The sequence below is a fragment of the Varanus komodoensis genome, unplaced genomic scaffold, assembly GCF_004798865.1.
Source record: "Varanus komodoensis strain SLA01 unplaced genomic scaffold, ASM479886v1 scaffold14_1, whole genome shotgun sequence".
Taxonomy (NCBI): Eukaryota; Metazoa; Chordata; class Lepidosauria; order Squamata; family Varanidae; genus Varanus; species Varanus komodoensis.
Genome location: NW_025335438.1, coordinates 25,537,433 through 25,560,732, shown reverse-complemented (window position 1 = coordinate 25,560,732; position 23,300 = coordinate 25,537,433). Strand labels below are relative to the sequence as shown.

General features: G+C 38.8%; 2 protein-coding genes across 7 annotated transcripts in view; one reads left to right on the top strand and one right to left on the bottom strand.

Moving 5' to 3' along the window:
- The window catches only part of RMC1 (regulator of MON1-CCZ1), a 35,378-nt gene that overhangs the window by 4,717 nt on the left and 7,361 nt on the right, over positions 1–23,300 (top strand). For 2 of the 6 annotated variants that reach the window (XM_044424013.1, XM_044424018.1), the window contains 17 exons: positions 1,108–1,164; positions 2,421–2,507; positions 2,894–3,034; positions 3,715–3,818; positions 5,564–5,653; positions 5,748–5,853; positions 7,397–7,508; positions 10,429–10,473; positions 11,202–11,255; positions 12,095–12,223; positions 12,562–12,668; positions 13,184–13,303; positions 13,621–13,698; positions 14,678–14,782; positions 15,039–15,107; positions 15,321–15,546; positions 19,558–19,673. In XM_044424013.1, coding sequence (XP_044279948.1) covers positions 1,108–1,164; positions 2,421–2,507; positions 2,894–3,034; positions 3,715–3,818; positions 5,564–5,653; positions 5,748–5,853; positions 7,397–7,508; positions 10,429–10,473; positions 11,202–11,255; positions 12,095–12,223; positions 12,562–12,668; positions 13,184–13,303; positions 13,621–13,698; positions 14,678–14,782; positions 15,039–15,107; positions 15,321–15,546; positions 19,558–19,673 — 1,746 coding nt within the window. Of the gene's footprint in view, positions 1–1,107; positions 1,165–2,420; positions 2,508–2,893; positions 3,035–3,714; positions 3,819–5,563; positions 5,654–5,747; positions 5,854–7,396; positions 7,509–10,428; positions 10,474–11,201; positions 11,256–12,094; positions 12,224–12,561; positions 12,669–13,183; positions 13,304–13,620; positions 13,699–14,677; positions 14,783–15,038; positions 15,108–15,320; positions 17,425–19,557; positions 19,674–23,300 lie in introns of those variants that run through there. The other 4 variants (XM_044424017.1, XM_044424016.1, XM_044424015.1 and 1 more) reach the window with 4 other exon arrangements.
- NPC1 (NPC intracellular cholesterol transporter 1) overlaps positions 17,330–23,300 on the bottom strand; it is a 34,498-nt gene continuing 28,527 nt past the window's right edge. Inside the window, exons 20-25 of the mRNA XM_044424012.1 lie at positions 22,505–22,634; positions 21,652–21,852; positions 19,975–20,206; positions 19,296–19,409; positions 18,923–19,085; positions 17,330–17,944 (exon numbers count right to left, since the gene is read on the bottom strand). Of these exons, the coding sequence (XP_044279947.1) occupies positions 17,862–17,944; positions 18,923–19,085; positions 19,296–19,409; positions 19,975–20,206; positions 21,652–21,852; positions 22,505–22,634 (923 nt within the window). The 3' untranslated portion in view covers positions 17,330–17,861. The remainder of the gene's footprint in view (positions 17,945–18,922; positions 19,086–19,295; positions 19,410–19,974; positions 20,207–21,651; positions 21,853–22,504; positions 22,635–23,300) is intronic.

Below are 23,300 nucleotides of genomic sequence, written 5' to 3'. Positions count from 1 at the left end.
TCTTGCAATAAAAAGGGGAGTGACAAACCAGTGAGTTCTTCAGTGTGGCACTTGCTGTCCCTGAAAGTCAAATTGGAGAATGGGGAAAGGAGAGAGCAGAGAAGTCATGCTGAGCTCAGAAGGGCTTGCAATTACAACAGAAGGACTGAGCCAGTAACGGTTGCTCTGCAGTACTGCTTGGGCATCAGTGGGGCAGTTGGGTGCTGGTGATGGCCTGAGCTAGCTCTGCAAGAGTGCCAAAGCGGTTTTGCCATTCTTGCCAAGTGCCTTGTTACTGCATCCTGCAAGCCAGAACAGGATTATTCATCCATTGTGAATCTGAGAACCTCAAAGAACATTCCATGGGTTGTTGGGGCTTATTGCCTTTGAACAAGCTACTTTGTAGGAATCAATCCAGGTTTGCAGAGCACAGCCCCTTGTTTTGAATCATTCATGATGGAGTGTCATTTCATGTGAACTTAATCAAATGATGTTAGAAATCGTTGGGAAAAGCTAGGTAAAAGAAACTTGTTTTATTTTTTATATTAGTTCTCAATTTTTGCCAAGATTGACTTCTCAGACAGATTAAATTTACAATTCACAAAACATATTGCATTGATTAGAAATCCATGTGGGTGTTTATCATCAGCCCTATGATCCCTGGCAGTTGGTGTCCTATAATCCAGATTATAGGATGTTCCCTTCAGACAAGTGTACAATATATCAACCTCACATTTCACCTTGGGCTGTTAGCAGTTTTCTTCTTTCTATTTCCATATTGGTCAGCATTATGTTCCAGGTTTAGTGAAAGACTGGACAGTGCTTAAATGGAAAGTTAAAGGAGTAAAGAAATTTATAGTTCTCTTCATATAGTTGAGTCTCTCTGAAGCAGACGAACAGCCTGATTTTTGCCAAGTAAAGTACATCTAAGGAAATTGAAATCAGTGAGCTTAGATGTGTCTGACTTCAAATGTTTCTTGAGTTGCAGTCCTATGCATGTTTAGATAGAATAACATCCTGCAGTTCTGAGCATACAGTCTTGGAAAAGCTAGGAATCGTAGGAATTTTTCTGTCTAAACTTTAATAGTGTTGTGTTCTTAATTGCTGTTATTTTTGCTGTAATTTCAGGACTTCCTAAACTTCATTCCAGATAGCCCACAACTAGAATATACTCAAGAATGCAAGGTACATTAAAATATTTTTAAAGAAGCAATCTTTCAGTATATCATAACATCCCTTAATCTAGCAGTTTTGTTTAAAATGATGCACAGAATGCTGCTATCTCTGTATAATTATATCCTATACCTATTTTGCATTAATCTTTGATGGGACAGTGTGAATAATGAAACATTATGACCCACATGCTGAAAGTGACACTCCTCTTTGTCCCTTTCCCCCAGCTGGGCTTAAAAGTTGGAGCCAGTGGGAGGCATATTTCAAACCTGCTTGTAGCATAGATGGGTGCTGCACACTTCTACCTCCACATGCACTAACATCCACCCAGGGCAGCAATTAGACTTTGAGAAATTATTTCATTGGCATCTAATTGCTGCACCCTGGGGGGCATTTTTAAGACTGGCTCCACATATGCACCCCAGACCTTAAAGGAATGTGGCCCAAAGTGTAAAAAGGTTTGGCACCCCTTGTTTTTACCTATTAATTGATTAATTATTTTAATTCCAACATTAAGTTAATTCTGGTTTGGCCATCTTTGATTATAGTGCTGAGTCTTGTGATGGAACGTTAGGCGCAATATCTGGTGCGTGTGGTGCATCATGCTGGGTGGGCTTTATCATGCCAGTGCCATCTCCTGACAATAGAGTATTTTGCTTGCTCAGCATGGGTCTATGAATATATGTTATTGATAGCTTTTGTGACCAGATAGCCATGATGCCATGTGCCTTGCCACAAATGGCCCCATTGTATTCTCATATTTACCTGCATATAGAATAGAATAGTAGGGTTGGAAGGGGCCAACAAGGCCATCATAGAACTTGCTTCTGAATAAGCCTGGATGGGTTCAGGTTGTAAATTCATTTATTTTTCTTTGTTATACGCAGTGCTTAAGAATGACAACAGTAACATCATACTATCTGTACTTGCATAGGGACCACCAAGTGAAACGCCTTTAAATGAAATATTGTTTTAGTGCAAAAACCAATTAAAAATACATATTCAATCCAATTGAACAACTTCTTGCATGTAGATGTCTGTGGAAGTCTTCATTTACATACATAAAGCATCTTTCCCAGTAAGGTGGACTGGGAGTCTGATTGCATAGGAGCTTCATGGGCTCATCAAAACACTTGTGAGGCTCTGGGGGATGCTGCTTCTGCATTGTATTTCTCAGTGCTATAAATTAGACAACGCTCTGAAATCTTGCCTTACATGAAACTGAATGTAAATTTGCCTCTTTCAACAACATGTTGTTTGTGTTAAAGACCAAGAATGCCAACATTTTAGGATTTTGCTGGACAGGCTCTGCTGAAATCGTCTTCATAACTGATCAAGGAATTGAATTTTACCAGGTAAAGAAAAAAATCCTTGTTTTAAAATCTACAAAATGGTTTTGTCATATTGAGTATTTTAAAAAGGTTAACAGAGCAATCCTATGATTTCCAGATGATGTGTGAGAAACCATAGGATGGTGCAAATCTATAATGTCAACTTTCGCTAACTTCTCATTTCTGTATTTCCTCTTTCATCCCAAAATTTGCTCTAGTGAGGTAGATTTGGTATACAGCTGCAGAGAATTTAAAACATCCTTTCTTCTATAAGTAGACACTTGCACAAGTATGTCAGGATTAGAGGCCTTTTTATGAATAGTTTGGGATTTAGCAACTATACAGTCTATCATCTATTTAGAAATGTGTAGCATTTTGGCAGTATTATAAAACTTATCTTGTGTTTTCAGGTATTACCAGAGAAACGAACTTTAAAACTTTTGAAGAGTCAGAATATCAATGTAAACTGGTACATGTACTGTCCTGAGAGCTCTGTCATTCTTTTGTCAACCACAGTTCTTGGGAATGTTCTGCAGCCATTCCATTTTAAGGTAAGAGTTGACAGTAGTTGACAAACACTTATTTTTTCTGATTTCCAAAATGATGTACTTGCTTTGGCCTGTGGATATTTTTTTTACATTGTTGAGATTTCAAAAGAAAATACTCTATTAAAAATGTGCTGTGATAAGTTGACCCTAATGTTCAATTGTTTTCCCCTCCTTGCATAACTTAGTTCTACTGAAGATGATTTATTAAAAGCTGACTTACTGATTCCAGTGCCTACCTGTAATAAATAAATAAATAAATTTGAAAAGAGATGGTAGTTATAGTGTGTGGGGAAATTCAAGAGCTAGCTGATCAATTGTAGCTGATCATATGCCTAGGAATTTTCTAGTTCTGATTGTATTAGGTTAGGTTTGTCAGAGTTGAATGCTACAGTGCAGTACAGTTGAATGGATGCTTGTTGTAGTCCATTTATGTCCGTTACAGTTTAATATTAGATAAACTTGTTTCTGTCAACTACTAAAATCAAATGGTGTGTACTTTAAGCTGCATCTTTAGGAATGCAGGTTGAAAATGTTTTTTCACCTAGTAGGGAACGGAATGCTCAAGTGGCCCCTCCTTTGATATTAGAAAGTATTAGAAAGTACTATAGACTTGTAAGGATATTATGAAAACTGGAAAAGGAGCTAAGTGAGATTAGATACATTTTAACCCTACTTTTTTCTAGGGTTGCACTATGTCAAAGCTGTCAAAGTTTGAAATTGAATTACCTGCAGCCCCCAAATCATCGAAGCTTAGCCTTTCTGAAAGAGATATTGCTATGGCTACAATGTAAGTATGATTGTGCAGATGTGTGGGGAAGCTTCGTGCAGATGACTTTTGCCTTAGGTGTAGAGCGAGGCTTTTCTCCTTACTGAGCAGTCCCTTTGCTCTGTATAGAACTGAAAGGTCTGATGGGAAATCCTCTCTGCCGCTAAGGATAACTGATGGAATAGTAAGATGGATGAGAGAGAAATGTAAGGTCCATGCACTGGATTTATATTCCTGTCCTAGTAATTAAAGGATAGGAAGGAATTCCAATAAGTGGGGAAATACATCTGTATTTGGTTGGTGGGTGGAGCAGCAGGCAAGGACCAGTCTGAAGGTCATTTTCCCTGTCTCTGTGTAAGGTGTTGGCGTGGGACGGGTGTAGATGCACAAGACCAAAAAGGAATAGAATTGAGAGAGTATAAGGTGGCAGTGAACATTCTTCAAAGGATGTAGTGGAATCCCTTTTACTCAAAACACTTCAAACTATAATAGCTTCTGTATCACCTGAAATGCCTGATCCTGCCTAATTTTGGAAGCTAAGCAGGGTCAGGCCTCGTTGGAATTGGAATGGGAGACTTGAGTCCTGAGGTGAGCAAGAGGTTGGACCTGATGGCCTGCTAGACCCCTTCCAACTGTATGATTCTATGAAATCATTGAGGTATCATATATACAAGTTGTCTTAAGCACAGAGAAAACCAAAGTGATGCATCAGCCAGCTCCGAAAGCCCAATACCAAGACCCCACCATCACAGTGAAGGGACAAAAGCTGCAAGCAGTGGACCAATTTACATACCTTGGCAGCACCCTTTCCCGTGCAGTGACAATTGACATCGAGGTCAACTGCAGAATCGCCAAGGCAAGCTCTGCATTCGGCCAGCTGCAGACCAAAGTGTGGGACTGCTGTGGAATAAGCCTTGCTACAAAGCTTAAGAGTCTACTGAGCAGTACTAACTACCCTGATGTATGCCAGTGAGACTTGGACAGTATACAGGAGGCATACTAGGCAACTGAACCACTTCCACACGACTTGCCTTCGCAGACTTTTGAGGATCTGGTGGCAGGACAAGGTGCCAGACACAGAGGTCCTCTCCAGAGCAGGCCTGCTGTCAGTTCACACCCTGCTGATGAAAGCCCAGACACGCTGGGCAGGCCATGTTGGAAGGATGCCAGACCACCGCATCCCCAAACAGCTCTTCTGTGGTGAGCTGCCGCAAGGAAAGCGATCGCACAGGGGACAAAAGCGATGCAAAGACACGCTGAAAGCCTCTCTCAAGTCCCTGGTTATCGACCACCTCCTGGGAGACCCTGGCACAAGACCAATCGACATGGCGCACGCTGATCCACCAAGGCTGCCAAACTTCTGAAGCCAGAAGAACAACCATAGCACAAGAGAAGCGAGCACTCCGTAAAGCCAGAGTTGCAAATGTTGCAACAGTGGTGCCCACGCATGTCTGCCCGGCATGTGGCAGAACACTCCGTGCCCGTATTGGCCTTATCAGCCACCTGCGGACACACTGTGGACAACTCACAACCCGTTAGATGTCAAGGTCCTCCTCGAAAACGATGGATGAACATCTCTCTCTCCATCTCCTTTCTTAAGCGATTTGATGTTGGTAAATTCGTTTTGGTATTGAATGAAATACCAAATGATGAAAAAGGCATTATACATATACAGTGCAGCACTAAGAACTTGTGATGGATTTAAAAAAGACTTGGAAACCATTTCATTAAAAAATCTAATCATAAATTTCATTATTTCTCCTGAGATATGGGCAGCTTTATGTTCTCTACTTAAGACATCACTCAAGGACATCCAACAGTACAGGAGCTGAGGTAGTTCTTTATCATTTACCAAGGTAAGTTTGGGGTTTTTTTAATGATAAAAGTGCTGCAAATAAAAAGTTAGTGTTGCAGCTAAGCATATGTTCTCTGTCTCCTTGACTATCATAGGGAAGGCTCATGTAAGAAGCTGCATATATTAAAGTTATACAGGACTGGCAAGTTTGCACTAAATGTTGTGGACAACTTGGTGGTAGTTCATCATCAGGATACTGAGGTACTACCTTTTCTTAGCATATTACATGTACTTACATGTTAAATGGGATGACTCTGTCTTCCATTGTCTGATTTTACTTAGAACATGTCACCCTTGACTCACATCATCCCTCAGCATTGGTTATGCTGGCTAAGAATAATGGAAGCTGCAAGCCAAAATATCTGGAGGACCACTTGTCCTGTCCTTGATTTAGTAGGTAAACCAGGGATGAGGAACCTTTGTTGGCCTAAGGACTGAATTTATTATAAGCAGGCAGATTGGGTGCCATATCCAGCAGTGAGTGGTGCCACCCCATTTGCTTGTGGCCCTGTAGTGTGATGGAATAGACTCCACCGACACATCCTCTCTCCTCCTGTCTCTTGCAGTCATAGAAACACACATGCCCACCCCATTGTTTTTACCCCCTTGCGCCTTCCCAACACTGCAGTAAGAACTTTTGAAGTCTAAGGGCATCTAGATGGGAAAGGAGGCCTAATTGAAGAGGCTTGGTTTTAATGGGGGAGTGGCATTTTTCTCAAGGATATTGTTGTGTTGAACAGTTGTCAGCCCATTCCTCTCTGGTAGCTACTTCTTTCCAAGGATTGTACCTACACACACACACAGTCTGCAGTTAGACTTTTTAAAAGTCTAAATTTTATTTCAGAAATTATTAAAGCTGTGTAAAAAGTCTGACTAATGACACTTCGATATGGAAATTACTTTTTCATAATTTTCAGTTACGTGGTTGTGGTTATTAACCTATTTTGTAGGCATGACCAAATGTCTTTTTCCATAATTCTTTTTATTTGCTAAGGTTCAGATTGTGGCAGAAAAACTTACTGAGACAGCTGCTGCAAAAGCAGGCTGTCATGATATGGATAAAAAGGGTTTAACACTCATTTTGATCCTAGAGAATGGCTGGCTAGTCATGGGAAATGGGATGCAGTGGAATCTGTGCCAGTGGTGGTTTGACTAGGGAAAGCTGCTTATTATTATTATTATTATTGGGCTGCTTCCATGTAGCCTGAAGTGCCTGATCCTGCCTAATCTTGGAAGCTAAGCAGGGTCAGGCCTGGTCAGAATTGGGATGGGTTACTTGAGTGTATGATTCTATGATTATTGTTGTCAACTGCCTAGAGAGCCTTGGCTATGGGCAGTATAAAAATGTAATAATAATAATAATAATAATAATAATTATTATTATTATTATTATCATCACTCTTTGAGTTAAGTACTAAGCCTAATCATTCATGGACATTTACATTTTTGCAGGTTTTATATCCCATAAAACAGCTTTCCATGAGAGATGCATAATGTTTAATTTGAATCCACCTTATGACAGATTTGTGCTAATTGATCCCACATCATAATATAATGAAATTAGCACAGCTGATCCAATATGTTACACTTTTCTAGGTTTATAGGGTTGGATTCAGATTCAGTTGTACTTAGAGAAAAAATATTGAAATCAGTTGGCCCGCTTTACATATGGCTATATCTGGATCTAACCTGCACAAATTAGCTTCGTGTATCTCTTGGTTAACTCTTTGGTTTTCAATTTTAGACCTCTATTATATTTGATATCAAACTAAAAGGAGAGTTTGATGGTACAGTCACCCTTCATCAGCTTGTACTTCCAGCTCGATCCATACAACCTTATCAGATTCCAATATCAGGTGGGAATCTTCTTTTTTTTTTAAGTATGTGGAAAATGCAGTTGGCATGTAGCTCTTTGGTTCTGAACATAGCCATGACTATTTTCTGACAAATAAGATATAAAGAAAGCTGTTGCAAGATGCAACTTATTTGACTGTGCAATTCTTTTGCTTTAAGTTCCATTGTATTCATTAAGGAACCCAAGATAGCTTGCTTTTGTTAAAGTTTTATACTAGTGTCCTGTGCTTGATAGAAAAAAAAACCTTGCAAGAGTAGCTAGGCAATCCATACTCTTTCTACAGTAGTGTCAGCCAGACAATGAAAGCTTGTCATTGCCTGGACAGAAAGAGTCCGTAAGAGCCCTGCCCAAGGTGGACTTTTGTCAGAAGATTCCTATTTCTTGTTCCCTATTTCCTCCTCCTCATTATTTGCATTTCTATACCTCCCCACAGCTGAATCTCCTTGGGCAGTTTACAACAGTCCATAAACAGATAATAAAATACAATAAAATGTCAAATATACTGGGGTATAAAGCCACTTGCATGTAAGACAAGATCGATATTTGAAGCTGTTTTTCTGATGTTTGTCATAACTCAGGTGTATAGGACAACCCTAATTTTTGCAATGCTATTTTCTGTTTCAAGGGTTGTCTTATACACTGATATATATGGTATATAAAATCAGAAAAAAATACAAATTTAAAACAGCTAAAGCCCAGCCATAAAACACCTGGAATAGGCAATCCCCTCAAGCCTCTGGGTATCCCAGTAAGTCTTCAAAAGCCTCAGCATAAAGGGCCATCTTATCCTGGTGCCAAAAGGATGACAAATTTGGCACCAGTTGGGCTACAGATGAGATATTGTTCCATAAGGAGAGAGCAGCCACTGAGAAAGCCCTTCCCCTTGTTGTCACCCTTTGTGCTTTGGTATTTTCTTTGTATGTACCACATAACATGCATTTTTTTACCTGTAGTGCAATTTGTGTTGGAGTAAGTAGCAGCTTAATGTACGAGAGGCTCGTGGTAGTTTTGCAGTTTACATTAGGTAGTGGAGTTGAAAGAAATAAATACAGAATCTCTAAGAATAGACATACTCTTCCCTTTCCCGGCAAGAATGGGGATACGATACTTGTGGACTCGAGAAGTTGTTCCATTTGGAGCACCTGATATGGCCATGCTGCTCGGGGCTGATGGAATTCTGGCATCACTTGGAGTGCTATAGGTGTAGAACTTCAGTCAATCATACAGAAACTTACCGCAGTAGTAAGCTGAACATCAGAACAAGAAAAAGTGTGTGGTATTGCTTCTTATCTGTGATGTTTCAGGCATGTCATTCTACCATGAAGGATTTGCATGGATGGATTGCTCTTCCCACTTGCTTAGACAGGCGGGAGTATGCAAATTAGGCTTGAAATGCACAACCTGGTGCAATTCCTCTTGATCTGAGGAATCCAGCCTGGGCTTATCTGTCAATTCTCCATGCAAAAGTCTGACCTTGACTGAGAAATCCAGTCTCCAAGGAGGTCTTTGAGCCTGGACGTGCTGCTTCATTCCATCAATGCATATGTAACACTTTCTGAGAACCAGTGCTTTTTTGTCATAGAACGCACCGGAAGAGAGTTCTGGCACCGTTTTTTGACAGATTTTCCAAGTTTTAAAAGTCGCTTTTTAAAATTTGATGTTTGGTCCATGTGGATTTGAAGCACCCTGTCAAGCGTAGCAGGTCGGCAGCAAAATCATTAAAATGGTGCACACGGGCTGCTTGTGTGTCAAATCTGATGCATGCATGCTTTGTCCACACTGGTTGTGATGGCACTGCTCGGCTTGTGGCACTGCTCAGCTTGTGATTGGTCATGTGGTCGTGTGCCGAGTGCTTACTGTGGGCAGCAACTGTTATGTTTTGTTACACAACTGACGTGTGTGGGTGTGTGTATAGTGATTGACTACATGCGAAAGGTAAATAATTTCATGAGTTCCAGCATCTTTTTTCTTACAAAAAAAGCACTGCTGAGAACTACTACACTCAGTCAAGTCCATTTCCTATTTCCATAGATCTACAGTAGTTCATGGTACTGGTGGCAAGCAGCTTCCCACATAAGTCATTTTGAGAGCATTTAGAGCTCAAAACCCTGCTATTCACAAAGGGCACTCTTCACCCTGTGACCTTGCCAACTGCACGTATGTAGCCCCTGAGAGCATTGGTCCTTTCACAGGAAGAGATTCAGCACCCTTGTTCTTTTAGTCTTGTGCTCCTGAGGCTTTGGGAGGGTTGGATTTTGCTCCTTTTGTTTCCTTTGCTGTGTTACCTTCCAAAACTGAGCATAGGCTACTGGGTATAGGCTACTTCTCAATCAGGGAGTGCACTTCAAACCTAAATTACGTTTTTGATCCCATCGGAGGAAGTCAGAGGAGCAATCCAATCATCCTCCATCCATTGCAGAAAATGAAGATACCACAGGAAGTCCCAATGTTGATCTCTAGATTCCATTCAGTGCCCAAAATAAGTATAACTGACTTAATTGGATTGCTAGCAATCCTTCTTCTCAACAATAGTACATGGAAATAGCTATGGTAATATAATAGAAGTGTCCCATGCAGGAAGGTATCAGGTCTTTGTGCAACAAAATAACCCCCACATTTCTTCACTCAAAAATGAATTCACGGGAAAGGATCTCCTACTTGCAACTGATTCCTCAGTGTGTTAATGTCGAAGATAGATTGCAAATTGTAAAATGTTGTAATCTTAACCTAGTGGTATCCCTCTCATGGTTTTTCTTTTTCAGTATATTACAACAAGTGTTGAGCCTAATTTCCTTAAATTGTAGCCTTAGCTTTTCAGGATATATAATACTTTGTTATGAAGATGTTTGTGCTGGCAAACCTTTTCTAAATAAATTCATATCTTCATGAGTGGCTAATACAGTATTTTTCCCCATGTGCAGGGCCAGCTTCTGTAACCAGTCAGCTTCCTGTTCCTTGTAAACTCTGTATCCTTGAACAGTATCTACTTCCTTCTGAAATAAGACATCTTATCTGTGCTTTGTGACAGACAATATGGCCTATATATCTGGGAGGAGGAGAATTGATCCTGTGATAAAATATGCAGGGCAGCTCTGAAATGAGTATAAAATTTAGCTTACAGCATAATCTTTTGCATGTTTACTTGGAAGTTCCATAGTCTTTCATTGCCAGGTACATGTACGTAGGATCAACAAGTGTTTCAGTAATACCTGATGAAGCTTTGAAGAAAAGATGTAAAACACCCTTTAAATTAAGAAATAAGGCAAACCTACCACCTTTGAACAAAGATGCATTGTTAAAACAGTGCAGGAAAGTGCTAATCATCTGATAGGAGGCTACTGTCCACCACTTGTCAGGGCATTTTATAAATGGGCAATCCAGGCACTCTGTAGGCTTTTAAATGTTATGGTATATGGATGTGACTTAAGGAATCAAACATGTATTGTGTACATGTGGAAAATGCACTGCTGTTTCATAACTTAGAATCGCATGCAGCTGAACTGTTCTTTAAAACAGTCCTTACCCTTATAACTTGTTGCCAAACAATTGCTTAATAGAGGGCATTATCCTAAGACCTCTCCAGTCATTTAGATATGCTCCATAAAATCAGAATTCTTTCCTTTTGAAGAGTATCTCTTCAAACAATGTATGAAACACCCATTTGTCAACAGGTAGTGTTTTGTTTAACATTTAGATTCCTCATCCTGGATTGTCTTTGAACCTGATATTATCATCAGTGCAAGTGAAGGTAAGTCTGAAGCTATCAAAGTTTTCTTTTTCATTAGTTCATATGGATACTTGCTATTTTTGTAATATGAAATATTAATTCTTCTTTCCCCCTGCTTCCTTCCCTCATCTTCAGTACTTAAAGCAGACTATATAATAATTGAAGTACTAGTTATGGATTGCATGTCTCAGAGTGAAAAGGAAATATTTAGTAGTGAAGGTCCTGAACAAACTTAACAAAAGAGAACATCTTTTGTTAACAAACTGAACATCTGAAATAGATGAGTGATAGTCAGTGTGTCATGCACAGTTTTTTGGCTTGCTAAATAAATTCGCATGTCAACCGTTTTCAGTACCTTTCCCCCTTAAATTTAAACAATGCAAAGAAGTACATTCTGATTTCCTTAAACTTGTTTACAGGTATAGTAATAAAGATTTCTATATAATATAGCATTCTAAACATAGTAAAATGTGCTTTAATTTTTCTCTCAAAACACTTTTGGTCAAATACTTATAATGATGAACTAAGCCAAAAATGAACACTGGATACTTTCTAAGCTTTGTTTACTAAATTCAAGCAAAGCAAACATGAATTGGATCTTTCTATGATATGACAATGTTCCTGTGCAAATGAATGTATTTTCCACTGGAAGTTTTTTGTATGCTAATTAATTTTTTGATTCAAAATTTTCCAGAAAATTTGCCCCATTTGGCAAGTTTCTACATGTATACGGATAAAATAGTTTAAGACTCTTATTTCTAAGGAGAAAATGTGTTAAGTAAGGTCTTACTAGGCTGTCTTGAAGTACTTCTAATTAGATCTCTTTTGAAAAAGGATTTGCTATTTTTTGTTTAATCCAGGTTATCTCTGGAATCTGCAAGTAAAACTTGAACCTATAGTAAAATTATTGCCAGACAAAGGGAAGCTAATGGACTTTCTTCTGCAGAGAAAAGACTGCAAAATGGTTATTCTCTCAGTGTGTTCTCAGAGTAAGTTTTTGCTTTCATTTTGCAGAAGGAATTATGGAGAGCCTTCAAGAAATATACTCTTAAAATTTCCTCTTGCATACTGTCTCATCCCCACTTGCTGTTGTCAGGTGTTATGCATCTTATTAGCATAATATTTAAAATAATTAAATTTAGAGTAACTGAACTTTCATTGTAGTATGAGCTGTGAAATTAGACAGCTGCCTATATGAGCCAAGGTGACATTAAGCTAAACTATCAGTTGGATTGATGTCGGAAAACAGTAAGTTTTAGAAAAACTTGCAAAATTTAATGTACCCGTGATTTTTTTAAACAATTGTCTTGTATGTTTTTTGCTTCAGTGTTAAGTGAACCAGAGAGAGGATCACTGAGTATGATTGCCACTGTTTTTGACAAACTCAATAACGAATATAAGAAATACCTGGAAGCAGAACAGACTTACAATATGGCAAGTTAAAACACTTTTCTTAAAAGTTACATCTTATATCTTTTGATTAGCAAGAATGTCTCGCTCACTAATTTGACATTGTTTTTCAGTACAGATTAGATCTAAAATGCCTTCTCTATTTTTCATATAACATAAAGCTATAGGGTTCCCACTGCTGTCACCAAAACATCAAACACTTGGTCTTAAGATATCTTTATTAAAAAAAGAACAAACTCTGTTCCTTATTCAATTAGAAATATTATAATGATAGCATTTGTCTTTTTAATCAGCCTTGAAAGTATGTTTAAAGTTGTGAGCTTACGTGGACTCTGGGGGATGGTGGAGGACAGAAAGGCCTGGAGGAATGTTGTCCATGGGGTCGCGATGGGTTGGACAAGACTTCACGACTAACAACAACAATGTTAAAGTCACAGTTCTAGCCTAAGCTTGACCTGAGACACTTTTTAGCATTACTATCTTACTGCTCTTTCTGAAGTATGCTATATTCCAACAAAGTGTTATCTGGTTATTTGTAGGCATTAGAAACTGGACAGAGCAGATGCAATCCACCTGCAAAACGGCCAGTCCGAACTCAAGCAGTTATTGATCAGTCAGACATGTACACTCATGTTTTGTCTGTCTTTACAGAAAAAAAGGTTGGTTAATTCAGAGACACTGAAATTCTGACTTCTGTCATAATTTATATGCTAGTTAAAATAGAGCAAGCTAGTTTTACTTAGTCATAGTTGAAGCTAATAACTAAAAAATGAAAAAACATGGGGAATGCTGGGAGTTATAAGACTTTTACTATAGGATTGCATCCTAACACTCCTAAAAAAGTAATCCTAAAAAATCTCTCTAATGCAACTAGAAAGTCTGACTATAAGGAAATCAGTTACTCAAAAAGAGCTAGGCATCAGATGGATAAACTGTTTGAAGTCTCTCCTTTAGTAAATTCTCCTTTCCTGTATAGGAAGCACCTCACAAGTTCACTATTGCTGTCTTAATGGAGTATATTCGTTCACTCAACCAGTTCCAGATTGCTATTCAGGTAAAAAAAACCTAATAGATCCTTAGTTAGAATAAGCTTTGCTGATGATTGCTATACCTTCATTCACTTCATCTCTCCTCTTCTCACCCCTTCTTCTATAGTTCTTCCTTAAAGCAGTTTTACTAGTTTGCGTGTAATAAAGTAGCATGTTTTATAGGCTGCATGAGATGATATATAAACAGTTACTACCAGATAATTAATAGGGATAAATTGGAGGCCTTACTCCTACAAACGTGGAGCACTACAGAGGGAGCTCGGTAGCAGTGGGACATCTGGTGGAGAGAGCAAAGCAGTAGCCCTAGGAAACTTTTCTAGCCAATGCAGAACTCCTGGCTAGTGAAACCCAGTGACACACACTAAGGTTGCTACCAAGTAATAGAGGTTTCCTGTTTGCTTGCACATACGCTATATAAATGTATGCATACACAGCTGGATCAGGCCTAAAGATAGTATGGGTTTTAGGTTTCAACCCAATTAAACTGAACTCAAATATTGTATGCTTATTAAATGCAAGTGGTTTTGTAAGAAAACCCAGTTTAGTGTTCTCTATGAGGGTCTGGTTTACTGCTAGGAAGTTTAAAACTTGTTCAGTCTCTGTTGTCAAGCAGGGGTGGGTAACATGTAGCCAGTAAGAGGTCAGGGAAGTCAACAGAGCCTCCCCAGCTTCCAGAAGTTGCCCATCTCTGCTATACTTGCTTCAGAATAGCGTTTGGATTCAAATGGGGTCATACCTAGAGACCTGTAGATTTTAAATGTTAGTCTGTAGTGACTTCGCAACTAACAACAACAACAACTGTATCCAAATCAATTATTACTGCTTTTGAAAATTAACAATTCTCTGAATTAAGTTTAGGTGTTCTTTTCAGTTATATTTGTTTTGGTTTTTCTTTCTAAACCAAGATGATATGTATCTGAATAGCTAAGCATTTGCTTAGATGCCAGTGTTTAAGCAACAAACTTTCTTTTCTTGCCTTCTTAGCACTATCTTTATGAATTGGTTATCAAAACCCTTGTGCAGCATAACTTATTCTATATGCTTCATCAGTTCCTGCAGTACCATGTTCTCAGCGATTCAAAGCCTCTGGTAAGTTTTCTCTCTTCATTATACGTTTTTATTGCTTCCTCTTTTAATTCCATCCTGCTCTTTCTTCAGTGAACTCAACCATCTATGTGGGATTATTCTGTTTTCCCTGCATGATAGCCATGCAAATACTTAAAACTGAGAGATAATGACTGGGGAATCCCTCTCCCTTCAGTGTGTTCATTGCTGAGCAATGCTTTTTGGTTTGATAACCAAAGTGTGTGAAATACTAGATACTGTTGGACTTGTCTCATTTCAGGCCTGCTTGTTACTGTCTCTAGAGAGCATTTATCCTCCTGCACACCAACTCTCCCTGGATATGTTAAAGGTAGGAGTAACAGGCTGCTTCCCTTTCCCTGGTTGTTGCATATACAGATGGAAAAGCACTGGTGTACTGAAGATGCAAAAACAGACTGTAAATAAGTAAAGGTTCTATCTTAAAAGCCAGAGTATGGAAGGAAACAATTCTCCTTATCAATTAGAGTTAATTGTGGCTTTCATTAGCACAGCAACCACTCATTACATTCACTTCTGTTTTCAGAGGCTTTCTACCGCAAATGATGAAATAGTGGAAGTTTTGTTGTCCAAGCATCAAGTATTAGCTGCCTTGAGATTCATCAGGGGTATTGGAGGACATGATAGTATTTCTGCCCGCAAGTTCCTTGATGCAGCAAAGCAGACTGAAGATGAGATGCTCTTCTATACCATATTCAGGTTCTTTGAGCAGAGGAATCAGCGATTACGTGGGAACCCTAGCTTCACTCCAGGTAAACAGGAATTTGAGAAGGCAAACAAAAGCTTGCCAAGAATGTCAAAAGAATTGCATTCAGCTTCTGCCTTTCTGAAAAGTTTATTAAGCAGGATGGGGCCTCTCACCCCTCTAATAAGTTTGGTTAGACCCAAGGGTCAGTGGTAATGTTTTGCCTTTCTAGCTATTTCCAGTTCTCAGATTTCATTTCTGTTAAACAGGAACATTTTGGACCCCTCATCCGAAGGGAATGCTATCTAGAAAACTAGTTGTGCTCCTACAAAAGGTTAGGACACAGGGTTAAGCCATTTAAATGCAGATTAGCAAAACCTTTATAAATGTATTAACGGAACATTTGAGGTATTCATACACAGTCTGGCATAAGTTGTTGTCCTATAAGTTATCAAGTGGATCATGCATATTTAACTCCTTATTTGACAGTGATCAAAGAACACATTATATTGTTAGAACTCCCAAAAATAAAGCCAAAATAATATGCTCCTATTTCTGCAGTAAAGGCACTGTATCTGCATTTTGTAATCTGAGGCTCATTTCAAAGGAACCCTGCTGAAACATGACAGGGAAAGGACAACATTAACTAAAATATCTGGAACAGTTTCCAGGTGGCATTAATTCATACAAAAGGCAATATTCCTGAACACCACATGGAAGAAAAAATCTCTTGCCCAAAAGACTGCTTAAAAATTAGATTTAACTAACTTTGTTGTCGGATTACAGATAGTAGTAGCGTATATTTGATTTGAACAATTGTTTTAAAATAGGTGTAGTGGTTGTAGCCTTGTCAGCTTTTCTAGGAGTTACCTTTCTTCAGGCTCTGGAATGTTTTACAACGCTGACCATATCAAGTTACTACCCAACCACATAGCAGTGGAACTGCCAGGATTGGGAAAGTAGTACTTCCCCTAATTGTTCACTAGACTCTCACTTCTCTGCAGCAATCAACATGCTTTGTTCCTCAGTGTAGGGTACGTATGTCCTCATTTTCCTCTTTGAAGAATATTCTAATTATCTACTCTCAACTGATGAGAAACTTTAAATATTTAAGTATGCATTTCTACTACCCTACAATGTTTTACAAAGCAGTATGGATTTCTCAACCATTGATTTTAACTACCGTCATTGCACCGACACAGAAAACTCTGATTAGTACTGTTTTTCTATTTATACTACACATCTTGCAGGAAGTTGCTAGCCTGAATAAAATTTAACACTGTAGTTTTGCCAATAACGTTTTGAAGGCCAAGTGTACTTGTTAAGCGAAAAAAGACGGTGCATTTAGTGTGTGGTGAATATTAATTTTGGCTAAAGGAGGGCATGCTGCTTTCGTTCCCTTAAAATATTTAAAATCCACTTTAGCCAAGTACTTATTTAACAGACTAATTACATTACATCTGTGCATAGTACCTTGAACTACTTCCAGTTCACCAAATCTTACTATAGAAAGTTTTATTACAGACTATTTTAAGGTATAACTGTTTGTGCTTTGTGCTCCAGTTAGACTAGCTGCCAAGTTTGGAAGTTTGATAAGTGCATAGCAAAAGCAACAGTTTGTTTAAACAAAGGCAACTCCTGAGGTAAAAACAAATTAAAAATACTGGGAAGAGAGGGCAAAAATCTGTGGAATCAAACTTGAATTATCAGTCTTTAAAAAGTATAATGCTACTTTGCACTTTCTTTCTGTCTTGTAGGAGAACACTGTGAAGAACATGTCATATTTTTTAAGCAGGTTTTTGGAGACCAAGCACTAATGAAGCCTACCACTTTTTGAAGTAGTAAAGCTATTTCAATACAAAATATAAACTTAATTTATTGCATTTCTGTACTGATACTTTTGACCTTCAAATCCTATTTTATAATAAAGTATATATATATAAGACCCTTTGGCAAATATTAAAAATATTACAATGTTTTAACCAATGGCTTATTTTTTCCCTAAAAAATAGAGCCACAAATTTGCATTGACTTACATTTAAAAAACTGTCAGTGGTTCTGCAATCTATTCTCATACATGTCATTTTAAATTTCATCAGGAAAGTTATTTATGTAATGGAACAACAGCCGTTTACAAGAATGAAACTATATTAAATAATGTATAATCTTGTTAATGTCAGTAATACTGATACTTGTGAAGTTTGTCCATAGTATTTCCTGAGTCCAAACTCTCCAGTACTACTGGTCCTCTTGCTTTTAGATAGACATCAAATCAATCCAGTAGTTTTACAGTTGTGAGACAGTAGTCATAGAATTTGCTACAATTTATGATGAAGAGGGCTTCAGCTGGAATGAGTCCACTGACCATGTAGTTTAAAATGGCTAGAAGAACAGGAGTTTCTCTCTTTCTGTACCTTTGTTCCTTTCTTGTGCTGCACGTGCTTTAGCTTTATTTGCTGAGGGTCCTGAGGGAAAAAAGTAAGAATGAATTCAGAAATGTTCATGTTAGTGTATCTTAGGTTATGAAACAATCCATCTCACTTAGACCAAACAGTGTCCAAGTAAAATCCATGTACCAAAACAATCTCAAAAGGTGCTTGCTACTTAATGCAGGATAACTAAAGAGACAGCAATGTGAATTATATCCATGAATACAAAAAGCAACTGTGTTCTAATGAACATGACAAACTTTATATATATCATATTCACATAAAATAATTGAAGGCATCAAGTTGCTCAACACAGAATAAAGCTTAAGCTACAGTTGCTTGCTTAGTTGAGAACAAGTACTATTTTCTGTGTTCGGGTATTACAGTAAGCTATCGTGTAGTTAGTCTAATAACAATGTGGCATGAAAATCCCTAAAATTCTTCCTTGGAATGATTCCAGAAGCTTGTGATTCTGCTTTTAATAAAACAGTTTCCCGTGTCATTCGGACAGGGAATTGTTAGCTTAATCAAACAAGTCAGATTCTAACATTAGTCTTCAAATTAAGCATACATAGTTAGTTGCTCCAGAGAATACTGCAAACCAAGGCTGAGACAAACCCTAGAGGGATTCTTCTGTCTGACTTTTTCAGACACCCTCTCATGGTCAGCCCAGTCTTGCAAAGAGAGCCCAGCCAAGAGGAAGTCTGCAAATGCCCACTGAACAAAGCTTGTGCAACTGGCAACCTTCCTCCACATCCAGTGCAGCAGCCCAGGTGGCACAAGGAATCCAACCAATTCCCATCCCCAAACACATTTCCTGCTGCAAACTATAGTTAACTAAAAGTGGAAGTGAAGGCTTCCAAACTCTTCCTTGCAACCTCTTGATAGTGATGATGGGAAGAGTAGCATATGAACTCAGTCTTTCCAGGCCACGGGTTTTATGTGATGTTCAAATATGACATACAAATCTAATTTCAGGTTGACTCTTATCTGCATCAAGCAGCAGTATCTTACCGATATAACTAAGCAGGACAGGAAGAAATATTAATCCATGGGTTGCTCCAAGTAGCACCATTGCTAGATACATCCTGAAGTAGAAGATCTGGAAAATCTGAGACTTGGAAAAGGCAAGCACAACTATCCCTCCAAATTTGGTGAGAGTAATGCCACTGAAAACCTGCCAATATTAAAAAAAAGTGCTAAGTATGTGTCTAGTGGAAAATATACAACAAATTATAATTACTGTAATTAGTTATCGCATGTTCATGGAGACAGATGAACCTTGGGGCACCATGCAGTCTGTACCCTCCACATTTAAATGTCTACAGGTAGGAGATTAGTGGTTTCTACACTGCCATGGCAGCACAGGATAGAAAGGAATACTTACAGAGCTCCCCATGTGGGATAGTGCTTCTTCGGCACGCTCTGCTCTGGTTGCTTTTGTACTAACTGTGAATGCTCTTGTCACATGACTGCAGAACTCAACAGAAATGCCACAACTCTGGAAAAAAGACCGCAGGAATAGTTTATTAACACAGAATGTATCAAATTTAGAGTGTTCAATATAAGTGCAGTTAATGGTGCACACTGATGTTATGCACTTTTACTGAAACACAAATTCTACTGATATTGAAGTTTTTATATTGCAGGTATAGTTAAGAATTGTCCTAGAAATCTCTTCTGCAGCCCATCCCTCAGCTTAATTATTTTGAGGACATCATTCCTACTGATGGAGAACTCATTCCTCAAGTGCCAGTCTTTAAAGGTCTGTTTTATCTACGCTTACTGCATAACAGTATTTTAAGGCAGATGAAGATACTGACATTTTGATTGCTCTTCAGACCTATTAGTTCCCTACCATGAATCATCACACTATTGAGGGCATATAGTAGGGGGGCTCGCCAGATGTTCTGGCATACAATTCCTGTCAGCCCTTTACCAGAGTCTAGGATTGGTGGGAGCTGTAGACCAAAATGCCTGGGAAGAACACAAGTTGTCCCTTCCTGGTGTACAGCATTCCCAAACATTAGAGCACTGGTTAAAACTCAAGATGCAAGTGAATTTACCATGACAAGGTTGACTAATGAAACAGCATTCAGGCTGATACTCCAGAGCCACATCACTCCAAACATGTTGATCAAGATCATCGCAATGGTGAGGGAGACAATAATGGCAGCCCATATTTCAAAGCCAAGTAGCACCATTGTTACCAAAAATATTGATCCGAGGGAAATACCAAGGTTAAAGATGGTGTCATTCACAATAGTCAGATATTGTTCATAAAAAACATAGAACACACTATAAGAGAACAGAGACATGTTATTAGCAATGTGAACAGACAAATGGAAACAGCATTTCAGCACTTTTTTTTACAACCACCTGGCTTTCTCAACTTAGAAGGTATAGGATTAATATCGCAACATTCTAGAAAGCTTCTATAGCTGACGATTTCTTGGGCTAGAATCCTCCTACACCATTATAGAACATGCATAGTTCACATCCAGGCCTCAGTTCTTCTGAGCCAGGTCACTGCGGCTCCAGGACCCAAAGGATCCTCACTATCAACATCAGTACAAACAACCACACACAGCAAGAATGCATACATGAGTATCACTGATACTAAAAAAGGGGATAATGGGCACATTTGTATGAATGCACAGACGAGCACATAAAGAACCACTGTCACAGGTAAGCAGTTTGCCTGTGTGCTTCAAGATCTCCATCACTCGCATGGGCAAAGAGCAAGCTGGCTTGCTAGCAGCGGGACATAATTACTGTAGCAGTGAAGAGAGTATCACTCTCCTAACGGTCTGCTCTGACACAGACATCCAACTTACAGTATTTGATGATTGCTGACAAGGCAGTAGCCTTGCAGGATTCTGGAAGAGGAACAATTGCTCCAAAAACAGTTGAGATTGCTATTCCACTCCATTAAAGTTCCAAGCCAGATGACTGAGAAGAAAGGGCAATTTTCTGAACTACCTAGAATGCAGGTCTTTGGGAAGAAGCTGGGAGCCCTTTAGTTCTGCTCTCATAACACAAAATTCTGTGAGACTCACAGAACAATTTAGTTCACAACCTGGAGAATGCAACTGCCTGTCTAATGTTAAGGGTATTAGAGCAAACTTTAATACTAAGGATAGGAGACAAATGAAGGCGGATAATATAACAGGAAAACTTGAAACTACCTTTGGTAGGAAAAGAATGGTCAGGCTGAAGCACCATTTTGTCTTTGTGAAAAATCATACAGAGAGGGTCCACCTGAAGTTCATGCAATTCACTAGCACAATGACCAGACATGACAGCTACTTGAAGAGCCACTTTCTATGCTAACAACGTTCTATCATATTCAGAGGCTTAAATGGCTTTGAAATCAAACCATAAAGGAAAACGGGAAACGTCACGGTGGTGCCAGAAATCAAACTGGTGGAACAACGTGCTTAAGTGTACAGAGACACTATTGGAGCAAGGGATAGAGGGGGAAAAAAACGGAAACCTACAGGAAGGTAGCATACTGAAATTACTGCCAAGTGAACAGGGAAATATGAAAGCTTGAGTTTCCTTTTGAACAGAGAAAGGATAGTGTATTACTATGTTAAGAAAGCCATTCCTGACAGCTTTAGGAACATATTTCATTGATACAGTGGCATGAATAGTGCAAAATGAGAATATTCAACACTATGGACATAATCCTCTAAATACCTCAGGGGAAAGAGAGCCATTTTGGAAGGGCATCAATATACCTGTAAGGGAATACACGGTAGTTACTCTCTTTGGACCTCATGGATTCAGTAATATTATTTGCTATCATCCGTGATTTCTTCATTGCATCAATGAAGTCTGCTGAAGATTTTAGCACTGTATGGTAAGACATGAAGTAAGTAGCTCCAATTGCAGTGTTATTGTCTATAAAGTTCACAGCAGAACTATATGCTGCATGTCCCCTGTAAAGAAAAGCACAATTAGCCCATAACTGAATGGCTGCTAGGTTGCTTCAGGCTAAAGGAGTAGCAGCATCAACCAAATAGTTTAACTTGCTTCTGTATCTTATTAGGTGATGGCACGACTAAATCCTGGACTGTGTTAACTAAATTTGACAGAATATGTATACATTCACTAATCTGGATATGTTAAGGGAACGCACTATTTTAGCAATGGTAGAAGCAAGGGTAACGCAGCAAATGCCATTTTGCTGTTCTACCTATCTAGGAAGGCATGAATAATGCAAATTATCATGGGTAGAAAATGGACAATAGCTCTTCTTTATCCCACTTATTCTGTTACCTTCCTCAGCAGGCCCTGATCAACTAACACCTCCTTTTAGTCAAAGGAAAACAGCTAGCACTAAAAAGATTGGCACCAAAAGAAGCCTGAAGGAAGGGAACCTAAAGAATAGGGCTGTAGAACCTTGGGCCCCAGAGATCAAATCTGGCCTCATAGGTCCCCCAGGGTTCCCTTCCCTTCTCTATTTCAGAATAGCAAAAGTATTTTAAAATGTTTTTGAAATGAATTATTTTATGATGACAGTATTTCTCTGAGTAAAGTTTACTTATAAGGAAATATATAGAAGTTAAGCACTTCCACAGTGATACATACCCTTTGCCACATTTCGGATTAGGGTTATCAGAGAGGAACATTGGGAGAAATTTCATGAAGTCTTTACCCTGAGGCCTCTGCTTCCCTTCTGGAGTCAGGGGCCGACAACGCACACAGGATGGGTTGACAACTGCATAAACATTGTTGGAAAGTATTCAAGTATATTTACTTGCTCTTGTCATACATAAAGAATGACTTTTAACATCAAATACAGTATTTCAGAATAAAAGATATACTTTCAGCAAGGAATGGAAATGCTTATGAAAAGTCCTACAATTCTTTGCCAGAAAGATTCAAGAAGGTACTCAACTACAGAAACTTATTCATTAGCTTGACTTCGTAAAAATATTTCAGCATCAACAGCTGCTAAAGTCCATTCATAAGGCAGGGTATAAAAAATAATGCAGATGGTCTAACAGCTCAGCACTATGCATTAATATAGGGCTTGCTGCCAGGTAAATGTGCAGCTACAGACTGCAATCCATGTTCAACCTAAATGAAAATAGTGTGAACTAGAAAGTCTGATACTTAGCTCCTCCAGTCTCTTTCCCTCCCCCTCTGAGATATCTAGAAGACCTGACAGATGGCCCTTTCCAAGTGAGATGGGCAAAGATCATCTTCACTGCTCCTCCTGCTCTGGACCAGGAGACTCACACCACTCTCTATAGGATTATGACCTATGTTACATGAAGTATCCCAGTGCCCAGAGTGACAGCTTCAAAACTATGCACTGCAACAATTAAATGTTTAGGTTGCCTCACACACTACATTATGTTTCAGTCATACCAAGCAGGTT